General features: G+C 40.4%; 1 protein-coding gene across 5 annotated transcripts in view; it reads left to right on the plus strand.

The window, feature by feature from the left end:
- Positions 1-23,949, plus strand: part of LOC105684890 (protein eva-1 homolog C-like) — a 68,941-nt gene that overhangs the window by 14,764 nt on the left and 30,228 nt on the right. For 4 of the 5 annotated variants that reach the window (XM_048656378.1, XM_012398594.2, XM_048656379.1 and 1 more), the window contains exon 2: positions 22,242-22,456. In XM_048656378.1, the coding sequence (XP_048512335.1) occupies positions 22,242-22,456 (215 nt within the window). The remainder of the gene's footprint in view (positions 1-22,241; positions 22,457-23,949) is intronic. The other variant, XM_012398595.2, reaches the window with a different exon arrangement.

Here is a 23,949-nt window from a genome sequence, read left to right on the forward strand (position 1 = left end):
TTTTTTTCTCTACATAAATACTTATACAGATAACTTACTTATACTTATATATATAAATGTATCGGGTTTCGTTCACCCCCCATTTACACGACGTTAATATCATACGTGTACATATAAGTATATGTGTACGTGTGTATATATACTTAACAACCACCACCGACACTGGTATGATATATAGAGACGCCCTTGACCGAACCTTGACCAACCGCCTAAAAGGATAACGCACCCTGTGTGTGCTGTCCTGCCTGCCCCCAATTTCTTTCTCCCTAGGGACCCGAACCCTCTTCAACATCGTAAAATATATATAAAAGTAGCTCTTTATTATATAAAGAAATAAAACAAAAAAAAAAAAAAAAAAAAGGGAAAGGGAAAGAAAGAAATTTATATTATGAAACAAGAATGAAACGAACGGAAAGAAAAGAGAAGAAGGAAAAAGTTTTTTCTTCACGTAAATATACTGGAAATAAAACGCAATTACGCACTTTTTCTTTTCATCTTTGTTTAATGCAATTTGGGAATAATGTGTACACGGTATTTTTTGTACATATATACTTTGCACATGTACCTATATTAAATTGTCGTGTAAAGTAAACGCAGGTATTATACCTCAAAAAGTAGGTATAAAAAGTTTTTTTTTTTTTTCTGGGGGACGGTTGTATATGCGTTTATGATGTAGGTACTAAAAAGCTCCGAGGTGTTGTTGTTCACCGCTGCACGAGTTTGCACAGGTATCCGGGGTCCTTCTTCTTCTTCTTCTTCTTCTTCTTATTCTATTTCGTGAGGAGAACGCGTTAGCTAAAAGCCGCCGGCGGTATCATTTGTCTAATGGGGTAAAAGGGGTATGCATTATACTCGTTAAACCGGGTCGTCGCAAAGCCGAACTTAATACTCCACACGTAGCGTATAGACCAACGCGTGTATCCCCTACGCACGTGTGAAACGTGTGTAGTTTGGAAAAAAAAATAAAACGAACGAAATAAAAATGCAAAGGAGCGATAAATATCATCACCCCCCACCCCCCTCCTAAAAATTGGCGGTTAGTTTTCTTTCGATGTCCCCTGCGCACCTTTAGTCAGATGTATACATATACATACGAGTATGGGACATTTTATTTTATACATAGGTTGGAAAATTGGATTTTCAAAGCAGAAAAATCGTCGTGGATTTCCCGTTGCGGCGTAGCTGGATGTGACCGAATTCAACCCGGTAATAATATATTTCACATATAAGTATATATGCATACACACTTACGTATTTTATATGCAAGTATTTCTTGCCCTGTATGCACCACTGCAAATATATTATTGTAGGTACAGTGGCAAAAAGCGAGCTTGGATTTTCAGATTTTCCCGTATACGGGGTGAGTTTTCCCGAAACTCCACGTCGAGAAAATCCGAAGTGGGTCCTCGGCCTCGCTCAGACTCCGCTATTACTCACCCTGTACATTTTGTATAAAACTTTTCAACCTTCCCTACGTACGCTCACTACCTCCGTCCGTATACTTTTGCAAAAATTTAACAATCGCTTCAAATTGCCCTCGACTTCTTCCCGCGTAATAACATATATTTTTCTACCCCCGGCCGCATCTCACATAATATATGTACGTGTATACGTGTGTATACATACACGCGTAGAAATGCAACGCGCGTTCTCCACCAGCCTGGAAAGAGTGAGGTCCTGATGCAACTTCAGTTGCGAAAATGGAAGTCTTCTTTCGAGAGTTTTCGCCTCTGTTGCGCGCACGTGTGTACACCGCGGTTTCGTTATATTTTCTACCTTCGTTTCGTTTTTTTTTTTTCTTCCCCGTTTTTTTTCTCATCGCTTCTCGACTCGAGGGTAACTGATTCTCGCGCGGTCGTTCCTTTGGAGTAAAGAAACAAAAAAAAGAGAAAAAAAAAAAAATCTAAAATTCCGTATCGACGTGCCTCGGGGATGATTTTCTTTTTCATTGTACGTAACGTAGGTACGTACGTACGTGTACCGGTGGATGTAACGTGCCACAATGTAGATAAGACGGACACACCGGCGTTGATTTATTCAAAGTCCACGAGTTTCGAATACCGTATGAAGAGTTGGTCATCTCCTATCCTTTTCATTCCACGTCGTTGAGTATATTTCATACGTGCAATACGTGGAATATGCATGCACACGTAGATGTACGTACGTAGTGTACGTAGCGGGATAATATCCTGCGGGATATAAAAACTGAGATTCAAAATCGCGTTGCGAACTGTAGGTAGCAGCAAGAAACTTACGGACGATACGAACAACGTGGTGTTACGTACACGCGAAATACGTTTCTATACGTACACCTATGTATATTATTACGTGTGTGTACGTTCCGTATGATAAAGGAAAAGGGAACGAGGGTGGGCGACAAAGGGAAGAAAATATTACGTCAAATTCAGGCGCGAACTATTCACATCTTTCTTCAAGCTTTTAGTCAAAAAGAGAAAGAATATGGACGAAAAAAAAACTGGAAAGAACGAAGGAAATATATCTCAAACTTCTCCTCTATACATTCCCTCCACCTATTATAGGGGAACCTCAGGGATGAAAGAACCCGCGGATAAGCTATTATAGAAATTCACCGGTAGCGGTGGTGGTAAAAATTCAGAATAATCCCGGAATAATCGCTTGACCACGCACATTTATAATAAATCGGAGGTGTTATGTAATACATAAGCCATTGAGAGATCTGACGCCTCTGAGAAACGGGAAAAAATGGAAAAATGTGAGAGAAGAACGATTTTTCGAGACTTTGTTTTTGTTGATACAAGTGAAAAAAACCACGAGTCTCTTTTTCTCTTTCGCGTCGCAAATAGAATTTTCCTCGTCAAGCGAATCGTTGCAGCTAATCTACGGAATTTCAAAGGGTAAATAATTAGTCTATGAGGCTTTCACTTCGGGGTCCTGATTCTGAAGGGTTGTATGATTAATCGATCTCACCGAGTGTGGGTGTGCGTACGAGTTACACGTATCGGGTATGCAAATATTTGTATCGTGTACACGCGTGTACGGGACGAGAGTTGCTCGAAACTCCGAAAATGGAAGGAAGGAACCTCGTTCCCCTTACTCGCAGCGTTCGAGAAAAATGAAAAGAGTCGAATCGAAATTATGCAATGAGCCTATGAGCCGGTTCAGGCTCCTCCCCGTCCCGGAGTTCGAAAGTACTCACCCTGTAGTGTTGCATGCATCGTTTCATTCGTGTACATGCCTTACGTTCAAAGCTGACGGGGTGTGATACGCGCGGTTATATACACGGTGATTCGATTTCGTACGGATGGGGTGGTTTGAAAAGTGATCGAAAATTTTCGCGGGCGAAACAGAGGCAGCAAGAGCGGGACGGACAGTAGATTATGTATCCGCGTAATTATTTAGGTAGTTAATGAGTGGATTTATAATATTCACGAGTTTTAGCGTGTAGCGAGAGATGTTTAAAATTGCTTCTAAATATTTGATCACCCACGGGAGTCTGCGGCCATTACCTTGTTTCGTCGCCGCATTTTTATTTCACCGTGTACCGAACACTCGTCCACCCGTACCTGTCAATTATTGCGTGCATATTGCATACGAAAAATACCGACGTTCATTTTTGTTTAACGTAGTTTCGAGCGTTTCTAAGTTTGAATTTTTTCTTTCATCTCCGTTATACGCGGTGTCGGCGAAACTTTGCTCGTTACGTCGTCGTTGAAAATACACTTCGTCGTATTCGTAATTTCGGATCGACACGAGGGATGAAAAATTTTTTCTTCTCTTTCCATCGAAATATCGTAGAAGTTTTAGGAAAACTCGTTACGTAGCGATTTACAAAATCCTCGATACAACCTGATCCATATTTCGGAGCTTTTTTTTTCTTGAAATTTCACACACAGTTGAAAAAAAAAAACCAGAAGCTACCGCCGATCGTTACAGAATAATCGAATCAACTGTTATTTTTTTTTCTCTTCTTCGCCCGGCCAGGGCAACCCGTTCGCCGGGGTTAACGCTCATCGCTTTATCCGCAGGGCGATCACCCTCCGATTGTTCTTTATTCCTTTTTTTTTTTTTTTCCTTACCTGGCGTCCCTTCTTTTATTTCTCGGTCATTCTTCTCGGCCGCACCTCCTCCATCAGCTAATTAACAACGAAATAACTGACCGTAGTTTACCTTAGTTTCGCGTGTTTACTCGGCAAAAACCACTGCTTCTATCTATCTGTGTATTCATACGTACGTGTAAAGTATATTCGTCTTCCCACTTCCCTACGCTAAAACGATCACGTGTATAGTCCGGGGCGAGTTACGCCCCTACCGCGCACCTTGTCAGATTTTTTTCTCACCCCTTTTTTTCCCCGCTCGCTCGTTTTCATTATCCTCCCAAGCTGAACGTGATTCCACGTCGTACGTTTAGTCGCCAGCGTGCACAACGTAGAGTACTGTAAAATTAACGAACGGTTTTTCAAAATTCAAAATTCAAAAACAAAAAAAGGGAAGGGAAGGGAAGAATTATTCATAATGGTTGTCACGTCTCAGTGTTGGCGACGTGTTGCAAGATTGTGAGAAGAAATTGATGGTTGCTTTTGGATTGATTGCATTTTTCATTCTCTTTATTTCCTAATTACAATACCTAATGTAATTGAATATCGGATACCATACGTATCGTGTATATACCTGAAATTAATTACGCACCTGATAAAAGGGATGTTCTGACACGATCGGAGAGCTTTTTATTTCTAAACTTTTGACAAGTTTTATCCGAAGTTTTTCTCGCTTTATTAATCTCACTCTTCTTTTCTTTTCTTTTTTTTTTTCTCATTTTTTCTTCTCGTACATCTTTTTCTCGTGTCATTCATAAAAGGTTGGAGCTTCAATAAATGTACAAAATTGTACCTGCCTTTCATTATTCTTTCATTCTTCTCAACTTTTCACGATAAAACATGTGCCTCTCCTCGTACAGCGCACGGTATAATTTTTTTATCGCCGTATACGTACGTCGTACTTTCGCAACATTTTTTTTTTTTTTTTTTTCGCTCTCGAAAAGAAGAATAAAAATCGTTACACCCTGCGTAATACTAGTTGGGTTATCTACGTCTAATTACACTTCAACTGCCATGCGGATCGTTTTTTTTTTTTTTTATCTACATTTGTCCGCAATGTCCGTCTGTTTTATTTTATTGTTACATATTTTTTACTCTTTTATACTGACTTACTTGGTTACTTACTCGGTTACTTACTTCCTCCCTATTCCGTATACGCGCGCACGTACACACATAACTACACCTTTTTGTACGCTGAGTATGTATAGTTTACAACAATAACGTTAATATTAAAAAGTTTTTTGCTTTGTAGAGAGAAGAGATAAGAAAAATAAAGAGAGAGAAGAATGAAAAAAAAAAAAAAAAGACAGAGTGACTGGGGTAGAGTTTTATATTTATACACGGGGTTTGTATAATCGTATATATGTATACCGTTGTTTGTATGTAATATGAAAAAGCTACTTAAAACTTTTCATATTCTTTTGATCTATTTTTCATAACCACTTGAAACAGACTATATACCTGCATATATATATATTAAAATACGATTTTTCTCCAGTTTTATACAATAGGGACATTCGATACATATATATATATAAATACGAGTATCTATGTATACATATTTGCGTATAATGTATAAAACAAGACATGCAAAATTTTTCTCCATAAATCAGTCCTAAATCCAATTTCTTTTGGACTGGGTGAGAAAAAAAAAAAACGAAGAAATGAAAAAAGAACAAAATTCGCCATATTCGAGCACGTACGTAGATACGTCTTCTTACAGTTGGCGCAGGTTCGTTGGATTCTTTTTTTTCTTCATTTTAATGGAATATCGAATACACAGAAAAAGAAAGAAAAGTTTCCATCAAAATAAACTCAACTTTTTATCTCTGTGCGTCGGGCAGCAATTTTTCAATATTTTTAATTGAAAAATCTGTACGTAGCCCATAGTTATTCGAACACGTAGTTCCGAACGTTCGTCTGGCTGCGAAGTGAATCGAGAAAAAAAATGCGAAGAATTTTTTCGACTTTTCTTCCGCCTCGGCACGAGGGAATTCGTTAATTCGAAAATTGCGTGTCCGCGCTTCCCTGCGTTTTTCTCTGGTTTGTTTTTTGGCGAAATTTTTTTGTTCCTCCGTCGTTATTAGTGTTATCGGTATTACTTTTAAAAAAGAAATTAAAAAACAATTTCATCCTTTCATTCTTATTCAATTTGCTCCGCTCTCCACCTTTCGTTTGATTTATGTCTTATGGCGCTCGCGGAAAAAGGAAATTCCTTCGCGAATTAATCATTCTCTATGGTAGCTATGTATACATCGTACACACCGACTCCTATCTCTTCTCTCTTCTCTCTTCTTCTTTTTTTCCGTTACCTTTATCTGTCTCTTTGTGGCGCTAAAAATGATTTTCTTCTTCTCATTCTTATTCATTTTTAAAGACCCCGTGCATTCGAAAAAAAAAAAACAAACAACTACATATAAGCTTTTTCAATAAATAACCGCGTATGTATTCGATATTTCCAATCTGAAAAGAATCAGATGAAGAAAAAGAAACGTCCTTTCCAAGACTTGATTTTCTTCTCCTCGTCAAAATCTGCGATAGTTTTTTTTCCAATACTACGGGTCGCGTAATTGGCCATTCGAAGAGACGGAAGACGAGCAGAACGGAAGAATAAAAGTCATCCGGCTAGCGTTTTAATCACGTCTTCTTCCTTTTTCTCCTTTTTCTTTCTTTTTTTCCTATCCATTGTTTTTACGGGCAACGTGGAAAGTTGAAAATCCGGCTAAAAGCTGGCGTAACAACGGTAATCCGATAATACGGTTTTTTCGATCCTCTGTTTAGTCGGCTCTGCTATTGGTTCATATTACGCCCCTTTTTTGGCGGAATAAAAAGAAAAAAAAAAAACTAAATTAAATTAACGAATATCTGGAGGTACGTGCCACATTTTTTCTCACCCCTTCATTTCGTCGCTCGATTTTATCGTACAGATGAAAAAGGGAAAAGTAAATTTTCGAATACGGAATAAAGTTCTCCGATTTTGTACACATTTTCGACGATCTACTCTCGTTTTCCCAATCATTTTCATTTTTTCGTTCGATTTTTGAAAGCCGATCGTGAGCGCGTGTAACAATCCGATATTCTCGTCGCGAGTTGAAGCGGAGAAAGGAAAAGTGGAAGGCGAGAAAAAAGCGAAAGAAAAATACGAAATAAACAAAATTGCCGGGGTACATAAGCTCGCGAATAAGGACAGGGGGGGCTAGAAAAGAGCATTAAGGGTGATCTTAAACATTTAGTACATACAGAGCGGTGGGTACAGCTTTATCTGGTAAATGGAAGCGATATATTTTTCCTGTCGTAAACACGCGCTTTCCTACCGAGTAGTAAATAAATTTTCTTTCAGCTAAGGCAAAAACTTTTCGAAGGGGTAGTTGTGCATCTGCAGTGTACAGTTAATATACATACACATTTATCAATGCGAGTGGTACGTGTGCACGTAACTTTACTCGGTAAGCCGAGGGATCCGTCTTACTCTTCCGCTTCCTCATCATCGTCTGGATTTTTTATTTTATCTCCTTTTTTTTCCTCTTTCTCTTCTATCTCGGTTTCGGTTTTCTTTTTTTTCTTCTTCTTCCTACTTTACGTGGCGCGCGAGATGAATCGTCGGTTTTTATCGAAAATGCAGTTTCCTTTTTTTACTGGTAACCTTTGCGTCGTTTTTTGTCTCGAGTTGCTCTGTTTTCTTCCAATTCTTTGAGTTTTATCGAGAAAAATTCGATTTCGTTGAATACAGCGATTACAAATTTTTTTAATTTTTGACTCCTTATTTCCTCTGTGTCTTAAAATAATCATCCTCATTATTCACTTTCTGCCTGATCAATAATATTTCCGGGGGCAAAACGAGGGAGAAAATCTTCGCGAGGGTCCCGCCCGAGATTTGATTAATTCTAGTAAAACAATTCGCTTGATTGTAATTTCACGTATAACCTATATTCGTGTATATATGTATACACGTTTATGATGTATGTACATAACGTAGCTACGGTTCCGTTGTAGCTTATGTACAGGTGCACGCACATAGGTATAATACATAATAACGTATTGTGGAGTATATCTGCCTCGCTACAGAGTAAATCAAAACAACGTGGTACGGAAAGACGATTTAATTAAATTTACTAATCCGAAGTACTAATTGTAATTCATAAATCAAATTTCGCCTATACTACCACTACTATTACTACCGTGTAATATGACTATATCGCTTACCCAACAACTCTGCACGTATATTATATTTGCAGAAAGGTAAATGAATTTATATATCTCTCTCTCTATAAATTCGCGTACACATAAACACTGTAATACTCCTCGAATCTGGATGGAAAATTATCACGTAGGATAACCGTCGACTGTATCGTGGCGATAAATCTTTTTTTTCTACATCGTTTCTCGAAAATTCTTGTTGATTCAATAAAAAAACGTTGAGCGAGCCCAGGGGACCCGGGCGAGCGTGACTCGTCATTTTTGTTTTCTCACTCTTCGGGATTCGAAAATTTGCTTTTTCCAAAGCTCCGTCGGTTGAAAATCATCGATTCTTTTCTCTCCGCATTCGGATATGACAAAAGTAGATCTCTGTCGAGTAGAAATATCGTACGTGCAGGCAAACGTTGGAGCGAGAAAATATAATTCTGCTTTTGCAAAAGCTCGTGCGGAATGTGAACCGATACATTTACACGACCTCGAAAGCAGAACGACGTGTTTCACCGAGCCCGGTTAACCCGACCACGGGATTCTCGAAGAGTCGTCGAAATCCAGCTAAACGCCGGGAAATTTTCTCAAAAATTCTCACCGTCAAAAATTTGCAAAATTCGCGAAAATAAAACGAAAAATTTGACGAAACGCGTTTGCGACGCACATTTCTCTCCTCTCGATTTTTTCCCTCGCGGAGAGAGAAAAAAACTACCGAGACGGAGGAGCTATGGATTCCCGAGGCGGTTCGGACGCGCGCGAGCTTGGGGGAATTGAAACAAGCCGTGTGAGCCTGAAATATCTGCGGCGAGTTTTTATTTTCTCCCGAAATTGTTTTTTCTTCATTCGATTCCTCTTTTTATTTTCTTCGGTTTCTCCCGCTACCGCGACCCGAACGGCTGGACTCCGGTAACCAACAATGTCCATATTATTAGCACGACGGTTCGGCTAAATATAAAGCGACATGCGACCGTGTGTAGCTCGGTGGTTGGCGCAAAAGCTTGATATTCCGTGGCTTTTCTCAGCGATGAATTCTCAAAGGGCTCTTCGCTCCGCGTCGCGCGTCGACTTCTTCCCCGAAGCGTTTCAAACGCTACTTGTGCACCGCCGCCACCGCCACCACCACTACTCCCCCGGGATCTTGCGACGAGGAAAAACGTACGGGACTAACTGAAGATTCGAAGGAGAGTTTTTTTTTTTCCTCCCCATGAATTCGTCGAACGGAGACCTTCGATCGTTTTGATTCTTCCGAAAATTGTTAGAATTTTTGGAATCCAGTCGTCGTTTTATTTTCCCTCGTTCTAAGGGTGGAAAATAAAAAGAACTCAGCGACGTGGAGGAGTAGAGGGAAGAAAAAGAGGGAAAGAAGAAAAGGAGATACGGAAAGAAAATAGAGGGAAGAAAAGCCAAGGACGAAAAGCCACAATCGGGTCTTGATTGGTAACGGGGATTTTCGCGGTCCCGTGTATTCTCGGTCTTATTCCGCTTGTAGTCGTACGCAACGTGGTCCTCCTTTCCAGATGCGTATCTGCTAATGAACAATAGACGAATCCCGCTTGTTTCAAACCGTTCGCCGTCGATCCCCGTGGGAGCACCGCGCGCGGTGTATTCGTGTTCGGTTACTATACTGATTACGGGGTTCAATAGTTGGAGAGTCTAATTACACCGGGACAAAGGACGCCATTTTCCCTTAGGAATTCCTACGGGGCAGAGACCCGGCCAAGAGTACATATTGTGTTACACGTACACCACGCTGCTCACCTATACCTATGTGGGAGGGGGGACAATTTTAACCACCCGTGTACACCTGTGTACATAAACGTCGGTTTACCCAGCGGACACCGTCTTCGAATCGGTGTACGTACGTACGTACGTACCACCCGATGATCCAGACGGACGATTCAAATTCACTTGACATCGGTCGCTATTATGGCCCTTCGAACGGGGAAGTGACGAAGCCCTCGTGTACACCGTAGATGTACTACACGTACTACACGTACACGTGCTGCTTCGACACACACGCGAATACGAAGGAGAACCGCGGACGAAGATATATCCGGCGAAACAGAACGGGAATCGCTCGAAATTAAACCCGAAACTACGTAGACAAAACCCATTATCCTTATCAACGATCCGTATTGTATCCAAGGTCGGTGGTAAGACGACTGACTCGGTGTGTCGCGGATCTCGCCATCTTCGATGGAATATAAAATTCCGAGACGAGAAGTCTCCGTCGATTTTACTTGAGGGACACACCGTAGATGAACGGCGAACGAAGTACACCAACTACTTGCAAGGGTTGGAAAATTTCTTCTCTTCTTTTTTCCGAGGATCAAATCGACGAGAAACTGGGATTCCAATGAAAATTATACACTCGACTTTACTATTCGTTACATTACGGGAGGATAGTACTGATCCTCTCGGATCAAAAGGTGAAAGAGGACGAACGATGAGAGAGTAGTTCTCGAAGGACGTGGAGTGAAAAAAAAAAAGTGAGTCCAAGTATTGGTGCGGTACATATCGTGAGCACATTAGTTGCATCGGTGCTCCAGCCGAGCTACATAGTTATAGTCGAGCGGGTACCCGAAGTACTTAAATTCTCGAGTCCTTCCAGAAGCTTCCGCGCTCGGTCCCCCTCCCTCCCCCCCCCCCCCCCCCCCAACCGACGACGACTTTTCCTTGCCCCTTTTCCTTCGGCTCCGGAAAGGACTCTCCGTGCCGTTGCCGCTAGAGCGTCTCGCGTCGACGACAACCCTCGGGGATTACTTGGAGCACTAAATCCCGAGTTTCCCTTTTTTCTTTACCTTTATATTATACCTCCATGAATAAGGTCGTCAACAAAGATTGTTCCGTCGGCTTCGAGTCTCAAAATTGTCTCGAGTGGACCGCGAAGTTCGTTTTTTTTTTTTCTCTTTCTTCTCTTTTCGGTTTTCTTTTTTTTTTCCCCCATTTCATTTCTTTCGACGCACTAGCGGAGCTTTCTTCTCGGCTTTCCTAGATTTTGGCAGTAGTTATTCACAAATAGAGATAGAGATACGAAAATTTAATTACTATTATTATCGTTGAACAGTCCCGGTAAGGATCATCTCCGTCGATGAATTATTGGTTTTCAAAATTCACCAGATAAAACGCACAGAAGAATGGAAAATACGTTGAGCACATACGTGTATTTGGGAAAGGAAACAATGCCGGTGAGGGTGGCAACGCGATGAATAAAAAATCCGTTTTCCCTTCTCGTTTTTTTTTTTTTCTTTATTTTTTTTTTTGTTTTTTTCATTTTCCTCTCTTTTTTGAATTTTTTTTCCGTTCAAAGGGTCCAATAAATGTAGGGGCATGCATGGGAATATCCTCACCGAAAATATATGATCCGATGTTCGAAAGGCAGTCGTCCTCGCGAATAGCAGTGAATATATATCTGGTTTATCGGTGTTAAGGGTAGGTTAGTCGGTTCTGCGGTACATAAATATTTATGCGGTCGGCAACGGTTCGGCCCCGATCGTGTCGCGAATCTTTATTGTTTCACCAGGGTAACGCGAACTCTTCTATTCCTCAGCTTAGACCTATACCCCGATTCGTCGACCCCCCGGCCCCCGGCCCCCGGCCCCCGGCACCCGCACCCCTCGCCACACTTTTCGCATTATCATTCCTCATACACTTGTATCCCATCTTCCCACCCCTTTACTCACTCATTCAACAACTACTTTCGTACCACCTGCATATTATCGGTCCCCCCCCCCCCCCCCCCCCGAAGTTTTTCAATGGAATATTTGCTTAGGACCGTACGAAAAAAAAAAAAATGTTTGCTTTTTTTCGTTAGTCTTAAATTTTGTATCCACTTTTGAGTTTTCCATCGAACGAAGAATCGAATATGTTCGAAAAAATTGTGGTCTTTGCTTTTTTTTTTGATGGGAGAGAATTTTTTTTACGTTTCTCGGCAGTCGATTTCTGGAGGAGATATAACTACGGGGTCGTTGTTGCAGCTACGTAATCGAATGAAATTCCGATTTCCGATTTGTAAGGTTCACAAGCTATTTACGACTAACGGATAATCGAATCGTCTTTCGCTCAGCTGTTTCACCTCTAAACAGCTACCGAACTAAACTAGCTTTGGGAATCGGGCCGTGTGGGCTTTGGCTATTGGGTATACTTATAGGTAGAGAACAACACCCCGCGAACGCGTGAATCAGAGAGACCGAGGCAACCAGCAGTTTTATATTTATAGAACCTTCACGAATTAGGGAATGTTAGACGCGCCACGCGACTTATTTAGTTATATACGTGCACGTGTGTACTGTACGCACGTGCACGTGTGATCTCTGTCGCAATCGTTTTGTCCACATCAAAATTCGAAACGGACCCCGTGAAATTACCCGATCGAACGAAATGATCGATCGATCGCGATCGATTTCCAATCACATCGCGCGCGCATCGGGTCATCCGATTTATCCGAATAGAGGGGTGAAAAAAAGTGTATTCAGCTCAGTTATCGTCTCATCGTTCGTCAAATTTCAATTTTTTTTTTTGGATTGAATTTTTTTTTTTTTTTTTTTTTCTCCCACTCGTCAAGTCAAATTTCGTTCGGCTCGACGAATTTAGGGTTATTAACTCGGCGAACAAAACACGTGGAGTGTATATGTATAATAACGTGAGATCTGTTTTTACCGTTTGGCAATTCCTACCGAATTCTCTCGCTTGCTCTTCTATTTTTTTTTTCCTCTTTCTTTCTCTCTCTTTCTCTTTTACCGCTTCTTCTTCGCGCACGCCACGACGCGTGTATAAAAGCTCCGCGGCACCGCGAGCGCGTGGTCTATTTTCTACCGATCTATTTTCGATCGCGTGTTCCCATGCTATTACCATCTTGCCCTCTTCTCCTTCTTTTGTCATATAATATAAGTCGCATACCTTTATTATATCTACGTTGCCATCGTCGAACCCCACCCCACCCTGCCCTGCTCTCGTCCCCTGGTCGTTTTGACTTTTTGATTTTTGATCTTTTCCTACCAGCTCTTGTTCTTTTGTATCACCTGCCCCGTGAAATTTTTTTTTCTTTCTCCTCTTCGTTCCTTCTTTCGAAAATTTCCATTTTTCTACGCGATGCCGACGAATGCGTGAATGGTTCTTTAAATTTTCAAAAAAAAAAAAAAAGGAAAAAAAAATAAACAGAAAAATCCCTCGATTCGCGAACGATGCTCGTTTCACATCTGCTCGTCGCCAAAGAAAGGAGAGAAAGAGGAAACTAGAAAGAGGAAAATTCACCGTTTCGTTGTGAATTGTATATAACACGTCGAATATCGCATACATGCAATTCTACATATACCTGGGAATGCATATATCTCGCTTACTCACGCGTATGGAGATGCGTTATCGATAATCGATGCTGTAGGAACATTTATCCTGATTATTATCGCGCGTCCCATCTATACGCAAGCTGATAGGGTGAATATTTATTATATATATACCTTACGCGTACGTATACGTACCTCTACGTATCTATATATATATAACTCGTAACGAATGACAAATGCTATTGTACGTAACGTCCCAGTGCATTTATATCTATATCGATGCGCATACTTACCTGACCCTATCTTATTCGATGACCAATAATACGACCTACGTATCGTGTCGTTCGTTTTCATTATAATCGTGCACATAATCGTCGTACGTTACAGTTACAGCGTGCGTGAAATTCAACGATAATAATAATAACTGTAATTATTATAACAATTTCCAATGCACTCGAGTCACCGCGCAGCAAATCATTCGTTAATCGATTAACTAACGTGCGTAAAATATTTATTAATGAAGATACCTTGAGCGGAATCATCGTTATTAACGTTGCTATTATTATTATTATTATTATCATTACTACTATCATTGTCCAACGTTATCGGAGGTCATCTCTTGAAAATCGATATTATTCGCTGACGACATTTGAAACGAGATCCCGGTTCAATAAACTTCAGCACGAGTATGGTACGTCTACTCGTACAGGTATATAGATACTCGTACATTTTATAGGAGAATCATATAAAGGACATTTCTTTATAAAATATTTAATATCACTCTCTCTCTCTCTTTCGTTATAATCCACTTTTATTCTCACTTTGAATAAACCCTTCGGTCTGTTTCCTTTAATCCGCATGTACGAGAAGTTATTACCATTGAGAGATATAGAGGAAATAATGAAAATAGAAAATAGTTAACGTTGAAAATTGCTGTTATTGTAGTAATTATATTCCGTAATGTGAAGTTAGTTCGTAGCGACGACACGTTTGAACTTTGATACCTATGTATTATTTGCGTAACTCCGATATATACGTATATATATACATATATACGTACGTGTACGTTGGAGAAGGCATATGTATATATGATTCATAGAGAACTAGGTAATAGTGAAACGATGTTACAGAGGACCTAGCTCTGAGTACGTACGTACGTATCACGTTATACGCTCCACGTACACACACGTATCTCTGTAATTGTTGATGTTCAAGATTGCACTTAGCTCACATCTCGAGTAAAACTTGAACTTGCAGCAGTCAGTGAACGCGCCCCGTGTCTCGTCGTTAACACCACCGTGTGTCTGGTTGCCCGCCATCGAACGCCAGGTAAATCAGACGAACGAACGTGGCTGCCACCCTGACATTCCTGATGATATTTCAATCCGTTCGTACGAACCCAATGCATTTCTCTCGCCTGTACGGTTAGCGTCGATTTTCCACCACGGTTTGTAACCGTGATTAATATTAATTCGATTACGACGTCGACGCTTTTGGGCAGGTGGGAAAAATTTTTAATCACCTTCCCGCCCTAATCGACGAATTATCGAAGACAGAATACGAGGGGAAGGGGATGAGAAGGACCGGAAAGTTTTCGAGCAATTTTCATTTGGTTTTTTTTTTAATTTTTCTTTTTTTTTACATTTCACGCGAGTAAAAAGTTGTAATCGAAAATTTTGATTCGCGCATAACGCGATCGATCGAGATTGGATATCTTGACGGATGTTTGGGACGATGTAATATTATACGACTGGAATAGATAATAGTTTATTAAATTTATACGAGCGAAACGATAGATTTTCCGTGTGTTTGTTCGCGGTGTGTACGAGTATTGTATGCCATGTGGCGTTGTACCGATACCGGGACACGAAGCACCGTATAACGATATTAGTGACGCCCAACGAACTTAAGGGATCTTATGGGTCGGCCAATCGATTCTATTTGTGGTAGATGACTACCGAGAGCTTCCTCTCCACCGTTGCATACGTAAGCGATGACCCTATAAACACTTGAAGACAAAATTAGTCGTTCCCAAAGGCCGGTTGATAGGGCATCCTCCAATTACCACCGTACCTACCAAAACGATCGAATCATAAACGCATCTGCATTACTGGTGATTGGTTACGGTGACGGTCGATTAAAAAATTCAATCTCATTTCACCCTCTGTTCTTCCTCCCTTTTTATCATATGATATTTCGAACGTGACGAGGAATTTCGTAAAAAAGTTAGAAAAAAAAATTGAGGGGAAAAAATTCACATCTATTATACGCGCAGATTCGGAGGGGGGGGGGGGGCACCTTCTCCGATTCCTCCTGATTTATTTATGATGAACCAAATCTGTCGGGAGCAGGTTCCACAAATCACGCGATCTCAAGTCTTCTACTACAACTTTTTTTTCTTCTCTCTTATTTTTTTCTTTTTTCTTTCTTTCTCTTCTTCGCTCAAAATTCAATTATTATTAACTCGTGTGCCGGGTCCGCGTCGTCGTATCATCGTTTTCCTCTTGACCAGGAGATGAAAAAAATATGATGTCCCGTGTAAGCCAACATTTATTCAATTAGATCGACGAATGGTAGGGGATGAAAATATATTTAGCGGACCTTTTTTTTTTGTTGGTTTTTTTCCGTCATCGAGTCGGTACCGCATCGCCTGTGCACGGGAAGGGATAACGGGGGGGCATTCCGGTTTACCGAATAGTCTGAATTTAATTGGTTGAAAAAAAAAGAAAAAGTCGATCACACAGCTCAAAAAATTGAACCTTTGAATATCAAATGCACGCGACACGGGTATAACCTGTGAAAAAGATTGTGGGGGTAAAGGAGACGGGGTAGTTTTTTTTTTTTTTTCCTTTCACGGCGTCGGACGTGAACGAGATGTGTGGGAAGAGGAGGGGAGAGGAGAGGAGAGGAGATGAGATGAGTTGAGGAAAGCTGCGGGCGGTTGGTGCGATGATGAGGTATAACGTCAGGGAGTCAAGTTACCGGAGATAACGAGGAAAGACGCTTAGACACGCGCTACGTCATCGTAAATGTCGTTTGGCTGCGGGTCCCTGGGATCCGTATAGGTATACCATAGGTACCGTAATATAGGGCTAAGATCTGTCAAATTGTGCGAACATCAGTTATGATTAATTGCCCTAATTATTACACCAAACAGTACCAGCTGTACACAAACTTCTTCGTCTCGTCCTCCGCTTCCTCTTCTTCTTTTTTCTTTTTTTTTTTTTTGTCTTTCTCTTCTTTTTCTTTTCTTTTCTTCCGACTCCATTCCGTCAACTTCATTACTCATACTTCTCTTTCAATCCCTTTCACCGTTTCCTCTGTCACGTTTTGATTTTTTTTTTTTCTCGGGGAAGGGTGTTTTGAAAACAAGAAGAAAAAAAAAAAAAATTCAACATTTTTTTTCTCAGATAAGAGTTGAGAAATTTTCTTTCACTTTTCTCTCCCCGCTCACTTCTTTCATTTATCAAACCACATCGGCTTCTTCGTTTCATTGTTCTTTTTTCTTGTGGTCTCTTCATTCGGTTCGGGACATTTTCAAATTTTTACGAGCTTCTTTAACAGCCGGAAGAAATTGGTTTTCAAGGTTTTCGGCTCAGAGCGTGTCCCGGGACACCTGGGCGACGACCAGAGATCGAAACTTGTAAGTTAAACAACCGCCAGGGCTGCCCTTCGCAAATTTTTTTTTACGATTTTCATTATCTTATAGCCCCTCCCTGCTCATTCACCCCTTGTTTCGTTCTCGTCCTTTTTCTTTTTTTAAAAAGGGAAAAAAAAAAAAAAGTCAACGAAGCGATAATTATCTCTCGTTATTTTATCATCAGCGTTATCGTTACATCGCGTGCAACGGGGTGTACGGAATAAAATGAAAAATTTGATTTCGTTTCTTTTTTTTTTTTTTTTTTTTTTTTTTTAAAAACTAGTCTTTCTCGCCGTTATCGTCGCGCGATAATGTGAGTTATTTCTTACAGTATACCTCTACCAATTTGTCGCACCGGCTATTTCGTAGAGTTTATAGCAGACACTTACTTAGTTTCCTGTCTATGTATACGGTAACTTACTACCCTGCTGACGTGTGTTATGTATGGGCGTATATGCCCCGCATACATACGTATACATACACGGTTCATAATACACACTTTGAACTTATGCATATACGTGTACTTACGCCTAGTACATGAACCTAAAGTTAACGACTCTCTGACATGTCAGATGTATGTATATGAGGGTATGTAAATGCTATTTATATATGTACAACATGTGTGTATATATATACATATGTATATCTATAAATTCGAGGTAGTGCGGAATCTAGTTGCTCACACAGTTACGTCGTCACGGTTTCATCATCCGTTCAATCAACTTCAAAGTAATAAAAAAAATGATTATCTATATCGCATCGATGCACGCGCGTACGCACGTGATGTACGTACCGCGTACACCGAGTCCGAAAATCAAAAGAAGAAAGTTCGAAGCGGAGGGATGAAAAAAAAAACAAACAACATTCAAAGCACCGAGTCCGCAACGTTGAAAAAGCGAAGCTGTCGCGTTGAATTCGAATATCGTCATTTTTAATCCGTATCCTCATTATAGAGCGACGTTCGATACGTGTCACATGGAAAATCTGCGTGCGAACGCCACGTAACGTACGTACGTATCCACAAGTATTTGTATAAATATCTCTATGGGGATAGGTATGTGCATCGCGACCGCAGCGTGTATCACCGTTCGTAATATACGTTTGACACTTCTGTGCGGTGCAGTTTCCCTCCGTTGATCAAATCATTCCGATTACGCCTATCGCACAGCATCCCACGACCATGTCCTACATGGAACGGTGTGTAAAGTACGAGCGGATGGTATTTGTGCATTTTTTTTTCAAATTTTTTCTCCTCCTAATTTCGTCACGTTCGTTCTTAGCGATTGTTCCTTCGTAACGGTCGAATCTGATCGGGAGAAAAAATAAATTTCTACGTCCGGTCGCTGTGCGTAGGTACGACATAGGTATACATATACGTACACGTGCGATGTGTAAATCGGCAGAGTTTGTGAGTTTAGAAATGTGAGTTTTTTTTTTGATTTTATTCGCGTTGGCGCTACGATCGGAGATAAATTGAGAGATGATTTAAAATTGTGCGAGGGGATTCGGTTGGTAGAGTGAATTTTACCGTGGGAGTAACCGAGGGTATTCCGGAGGTAGTTTTATATATAGAATTTAGATTTCCAACAAAGATTTCTGCTTCTGAAACTTAAATATAATATTATACCGAAACTAAAAAGACGAGGGGGAAAACAAGTATACTTATATATTCACTCGGTTCTTCTTGGGCGCCAATTAGTTCCGTCAGATACGGTTATTTAGTTTCACGAATAAACTTTAACGTACATCCACTTTACGAAATATCCTTCGGCGATTCAAAGAACGGAACAAACAGATGTCGGTTTATATTTAATTATTTATTCCTTCATTTTTCTCTATTTTCTTACTCGTTTTTTTTTTTTTTTCTACAACTTTTTTCCGCTTTTCTTCTATTCTTTCTATCTCGGAAAGCTTCCGATTTGTAGAAAATTTCTGTATTTTTTCTCTCACTTTCCAAAATTAGAACGGTACGAAGACGTCGTTCTCGAGTACCTACGTCAATTTTTTCACGAATTATTCATCCAATTTTCGATTCGATTCTTTTTTCGATTCCTTCTCCAAACGGATGAAAAATATCTATTTTTTTCTCCTCTTCTCCCGATTTATATTTTTCACGCCAAACTTCACCTCCATTTTTCATCGTCGTTTTTTTCATTTTCTCGTTTCTATTTATTCGTTTATTTTTTTTTTTTGGTCTTAATTTTTTCTTCGAGATACCGAAGAAGAGAGAGAAAATTCACGGGGGGGGGGGGGGGGGTGGAGAATTCGCGAGAATTAGCATAACGGTCTTAATCAGATTCGTGTCCGTTTTTGAAAGACGAGATAAAAAATTGAACCAATGAATAATTCAAATAGACGTACACATGTATATTGTATATCTACGTGGAAAACTTGTATAATTTATACGCGTCGGGTCAAACTAACCCTCGCACCGTTGTGTTGAGGTTGCAACAGCCAACAACAACACGGAGCAACGTCAACGGTAGCAACAACGTTCGCGCAATATTTTCACGCGAAATTGCTTACGAAACTAATTTATCAACGTTAATATTCATAGACGCATTCGCGAAAATGGCGTGCTTTAAAAACAATTTAATTAAGTTTACTTCCCTCGGGATGAGGAGGGGCAACGGGAGGGGAAAGGGGGGGGGGGGGGGTGGAAGCTACTCTCCTCTGTTCGGTGGAACTACTCATCCTCGTTCCTCCGCTGCAACCATGGTGCATTATAGATATTATATTTTCTTCGCGTAAAATTTTTCAATCGTGTCAAGGGTTCTTTTTTTCATCCGCAGGACGATTAATCAACCCCTGAGATTGTCGTCCGATTTTCAGCAGTTTTTTATTTTTTTATTTTGTCAAAATTAGCTCGAGGGTAGTTGCAGAGAGACAAGTGGTTGAAAGATTGAAAATCAGAGTGATTAGCTTTCGAGAGGTAGAGGAGAAGATGAATGAAAATTTATTATTTTCAGATTGGAATGAATTTCTTTCGGCGAAGAGTACGTAGTTCGTCTATTGTGAAATCGTTGCCCCGTACGAAACGTAGATAGCGTAACTCGAGGTGTGACGTGGGGTGGGGTATTATTAAAATTTAATCGCAAGTAAATTACGGGTATTAAACGTGCTCGAAATTTAATCCGGCTCACACCACCGCGTTGGCAATACCGTCGTACCGCAGGTTAGAATTCAGAGGAACGTATATATACATACGAACTGCGAGCGAGTGGCTGTATCGTATAATAATCCGCGTTTTTCAACCAAGTGAATCGCAATAATTAACCCGTTCGAAGTAAAGTAATAAAATAATAATAATAATTCGAATAAAAAAATTCGCAAATTCGAACTACCCACGTGTAACGCGCAGCGTTCGGGATGAGAACGAATTCAGACGTAATGACGTAATTCGTTTCAATATCGCAATCGCAAAGAGACCGGTATACGTCACATGGCTACGTGGGGGATAAATCTAATTGCTCAAATTATAAAACCAACGCGTGCGCTGCACGTATTACGTTAAGTGTACATAATATCGTATACGAAAATTTAGAACGGAAATTGTCGAGTACGCTGCACTCGCGTGTCCGTAATTCGTTGCAATATACGAATCTGACGTTCGTTACGTACCGCAGTTTTACGTTTCGTTTGAATTTCTTTTCTTTCTTTTTTTTTTTCCTCTTACTTTCCGATCGAATCAAACTCCGCCTTTTTTTTTTTCCTATCGGCAATCAGACGTTCTCCCGAAACGCGGGGATCGCGAATGGAAAGAACGAAGAATTGAAGGAAAAAACAAAAAAAATGGAATTCCTTCCTCGGATCCCGTTGAAATTTTATTTTTTTTCCCTCGTCCCTATTCCTTCGTGCTTACGTGTCTCATCAACGTGGAGAAACGGTTATTCTTCGTTTTTATGGACGCTTATTCGGAAGCTAATAAATGCTACGGAAATTGTAAACTTCGCATTTACAACCCTTATTCCTACGTACATATATATGTACACTTGTATCATGTAACGTGGGTATGTAATGCCCACATTGTATGTACAACGCGTTAATATAATCCGCGCAATGTGCACATACCTCGCACACGTACGTACAGGTAACGTGTATGATGCGGTTGGTTTACATCCCTCGGCAATTTCAAATGAAGTTTAAAGCTCGGGACGTACTAAAATGACATAAAGTGCGGCCGTTGTACCTGAAATATATTATGCAATTCTCTCCGATACTTTTTTCGTACGTAATGATATTTTTATTAATAGCCGCGGTGAAAATACACGCCTTAACGGGGTGACGGAAAAATTATACGTACGTGAAAATCCGTCGATCGAATTCGTTGCCGCATTTCAATTTCGAAAGTCAGTTTTTCGAGAGCGAAAATTTTTAATTCCTAAAATCAAGAGCTTAGATCACGTGTGCTCTTGATTTATTTTTTTACATATAACGTTCTGGCGGTGGGCTGCGATGCGCGAGAATCGAAATCAAAATTTACTTCGTAAACCGAAAGTGTGTAACGTAAAATCGAATGCAAATTATGTTTAATTGATCGGTTAATTGATACGTCGAAGGGTCAACGAGGTCGTTAAATTACTGTGAAATTGAACGACCGTGTCGGATTGCGAATCGGATGGAACGACACTGCGGCGTAGTGCGATGATGAGGTCATAGATAAGAATCGAGGAGAAAAATTTTCAATTTCTTTTTCGCCCCTCCTCTTTCGCATTGATGTACAATTTTTACTAAATCACACACGTCCAATGGTATTTGGCAACTGACAACGATGTAATCGTTTCTTTTTTCTCTTTTCTATTTTCATGTCTGCCCCGATGTCGCTGGGAACTTGGCAAACGATAAACAAAAAAAAAAAAAAATTCAAAAAAAACTCAAAAATACACACGGATCATTGGTGATGGTTGTAAAAAAATTAATTTACCTCTAACGAAAATCAAACGAACTAACATGGGACTCTACTGGCTGTGGATCGGAACCGACGGGCATAAAAAAACAAAAACAAAATCCAAAACAAATAACCGAAAAATTGGAATAATTATCTATCTAACGGTCCAGCCCTTTTGTCAGGCACTTTAAAGACGTACCAGAGGGCGGCGTGCGACGAGGAAACTATGACCCTGAGGTGTCCTCCGGGCACCACGATTTCCGTAACATTGGCTCAGTACGGGAGAGCGGGTGTGGCGAGTATCAGCAAATGCAGCACTCCCAGTCCTCCTCCGACCATCGACAAGGAACCCGTTCGTACCTGCTTGTGGCCGAGAGCGTTGGAGGTAAGTTTGACAACTGAATATTCTTAACTTTTCCCTTAACTTGAAAACATGAACGGACAAAAAATGGGACCCGGAAAAACTGATCTCACACGTCTCCGACTTTCTCGTTCCCTCCGATATCATGGGGATAAATTTTCGCTGGGGATTTCGAAGCGGTAAGGGATGAAGTCCTTTTTTTCGTTGGTACATTAGACGCGTGTATCCGGGGACATACGGATATGTATAAATCCATGTAATATACGTTGTATTCATAGGCTACGGCAACTGTGCGGACCCTTGTATACATATGTATATATATTCGAACCCTTATAAATTCTCATACGATACAAAACGAGGTGGATGCGATACGTGTATACACGCGTGCTGCACTATACGTGCGTATAAATATCCCTTAGTCGAAAAAAGCGAACGACGGAATCGCCCCACCCCCCCTCCCCAGCGTTCAAAAATCGAGACCCTGGCAAATTTTCCGTGTCATTGAAGAAACGGATATCGTTAAGTCTAGCGTCGCGACGCGAAAGCTCCTTCGAGTTCTCTATAGTGTATACCTGCGTTATACAAGATACCTCTGTATACTCGTGTATAAAGGGCAATAGTGGGCAAAATTTAAACGATTCTGAATTTCTGTGGGCATCGCAATAGGGGGGAGGGAACCTCTGGAATCCTGAATAAAGATTGATACACCCCACCAACTTGTATACACGCCATATGTAAATATATACAATTTCTTATGTATTGAATCAGTTTTCGATCGATCCTTGAAGCACTTTCGAATTAGAATCACTGGAGAATAATGAGATCAGTATTTTTTTCCCTGGTTTTGTCTTCTCAAAATTTTCGGTATATTTTAAAAAACGTTCGAACGCACAGTAGAAAATTTTCGTAGGTCGTAGCTCTTCTTCGTCATCTGTTCTTTTTTCACTATCGATTTTTTTTTTTCTCTTTTTCTCTTTTTATGTTTAATATACAAAATGAAAAAAGTTTCCACATTTTCCTGGACGTTTAGTTTTTGAACCCTCGACGCTTTCTTGTGAATTAATTCTGTTTATTGTTTGACAAAAAAGGACGACGGAGTCAAAAAACAAGGGGAAAAAATATTTTTTTTGTTCGTTATATCACTTTTCCCTTTGTACTCGTGTGTAATGTGTACTAGCGTTGGCCCTATGTCCCTTGGAATAATTTGAATTTTTGGACAAAACGAAAGATTCTCATTTACCGTTCTACTTCCGACCCCCGACGTTATATGGGTACTGGGGGAGGATAACATTCTTTAGAATTTGTATGTCTAGGTACGTATGTACGCGTAACGTTACAAAGTCGTTTTGGTGACTGTGGGAGTACGATTCTCTATTTTTTTCAAGATCTTTTTTTGCTCTGGTTCGATAATAATAAGTCACGGACCTCCACTGTAGCTTACAATGAAATTCACCGCGCCATATCTATCTGTCGAGAAAACTCCATTTCATTTTTCACGTTTCAATGCTCCGGAAATA

The sequence above is a fragment of the Athalia rosae genome, chromosome 6 (assembly GCF_917208135.1).
Source record: "Athalia rosae chromosome 6, iyAthRosa1.1, whole genome shotgun sequence".
Classification (NCBI taxonomy): Eukaryota; Metazoa; Arthropoda; class Insecta; order Hymenoptera; family Athaliidae; genus Athalia; species Athalia rosae.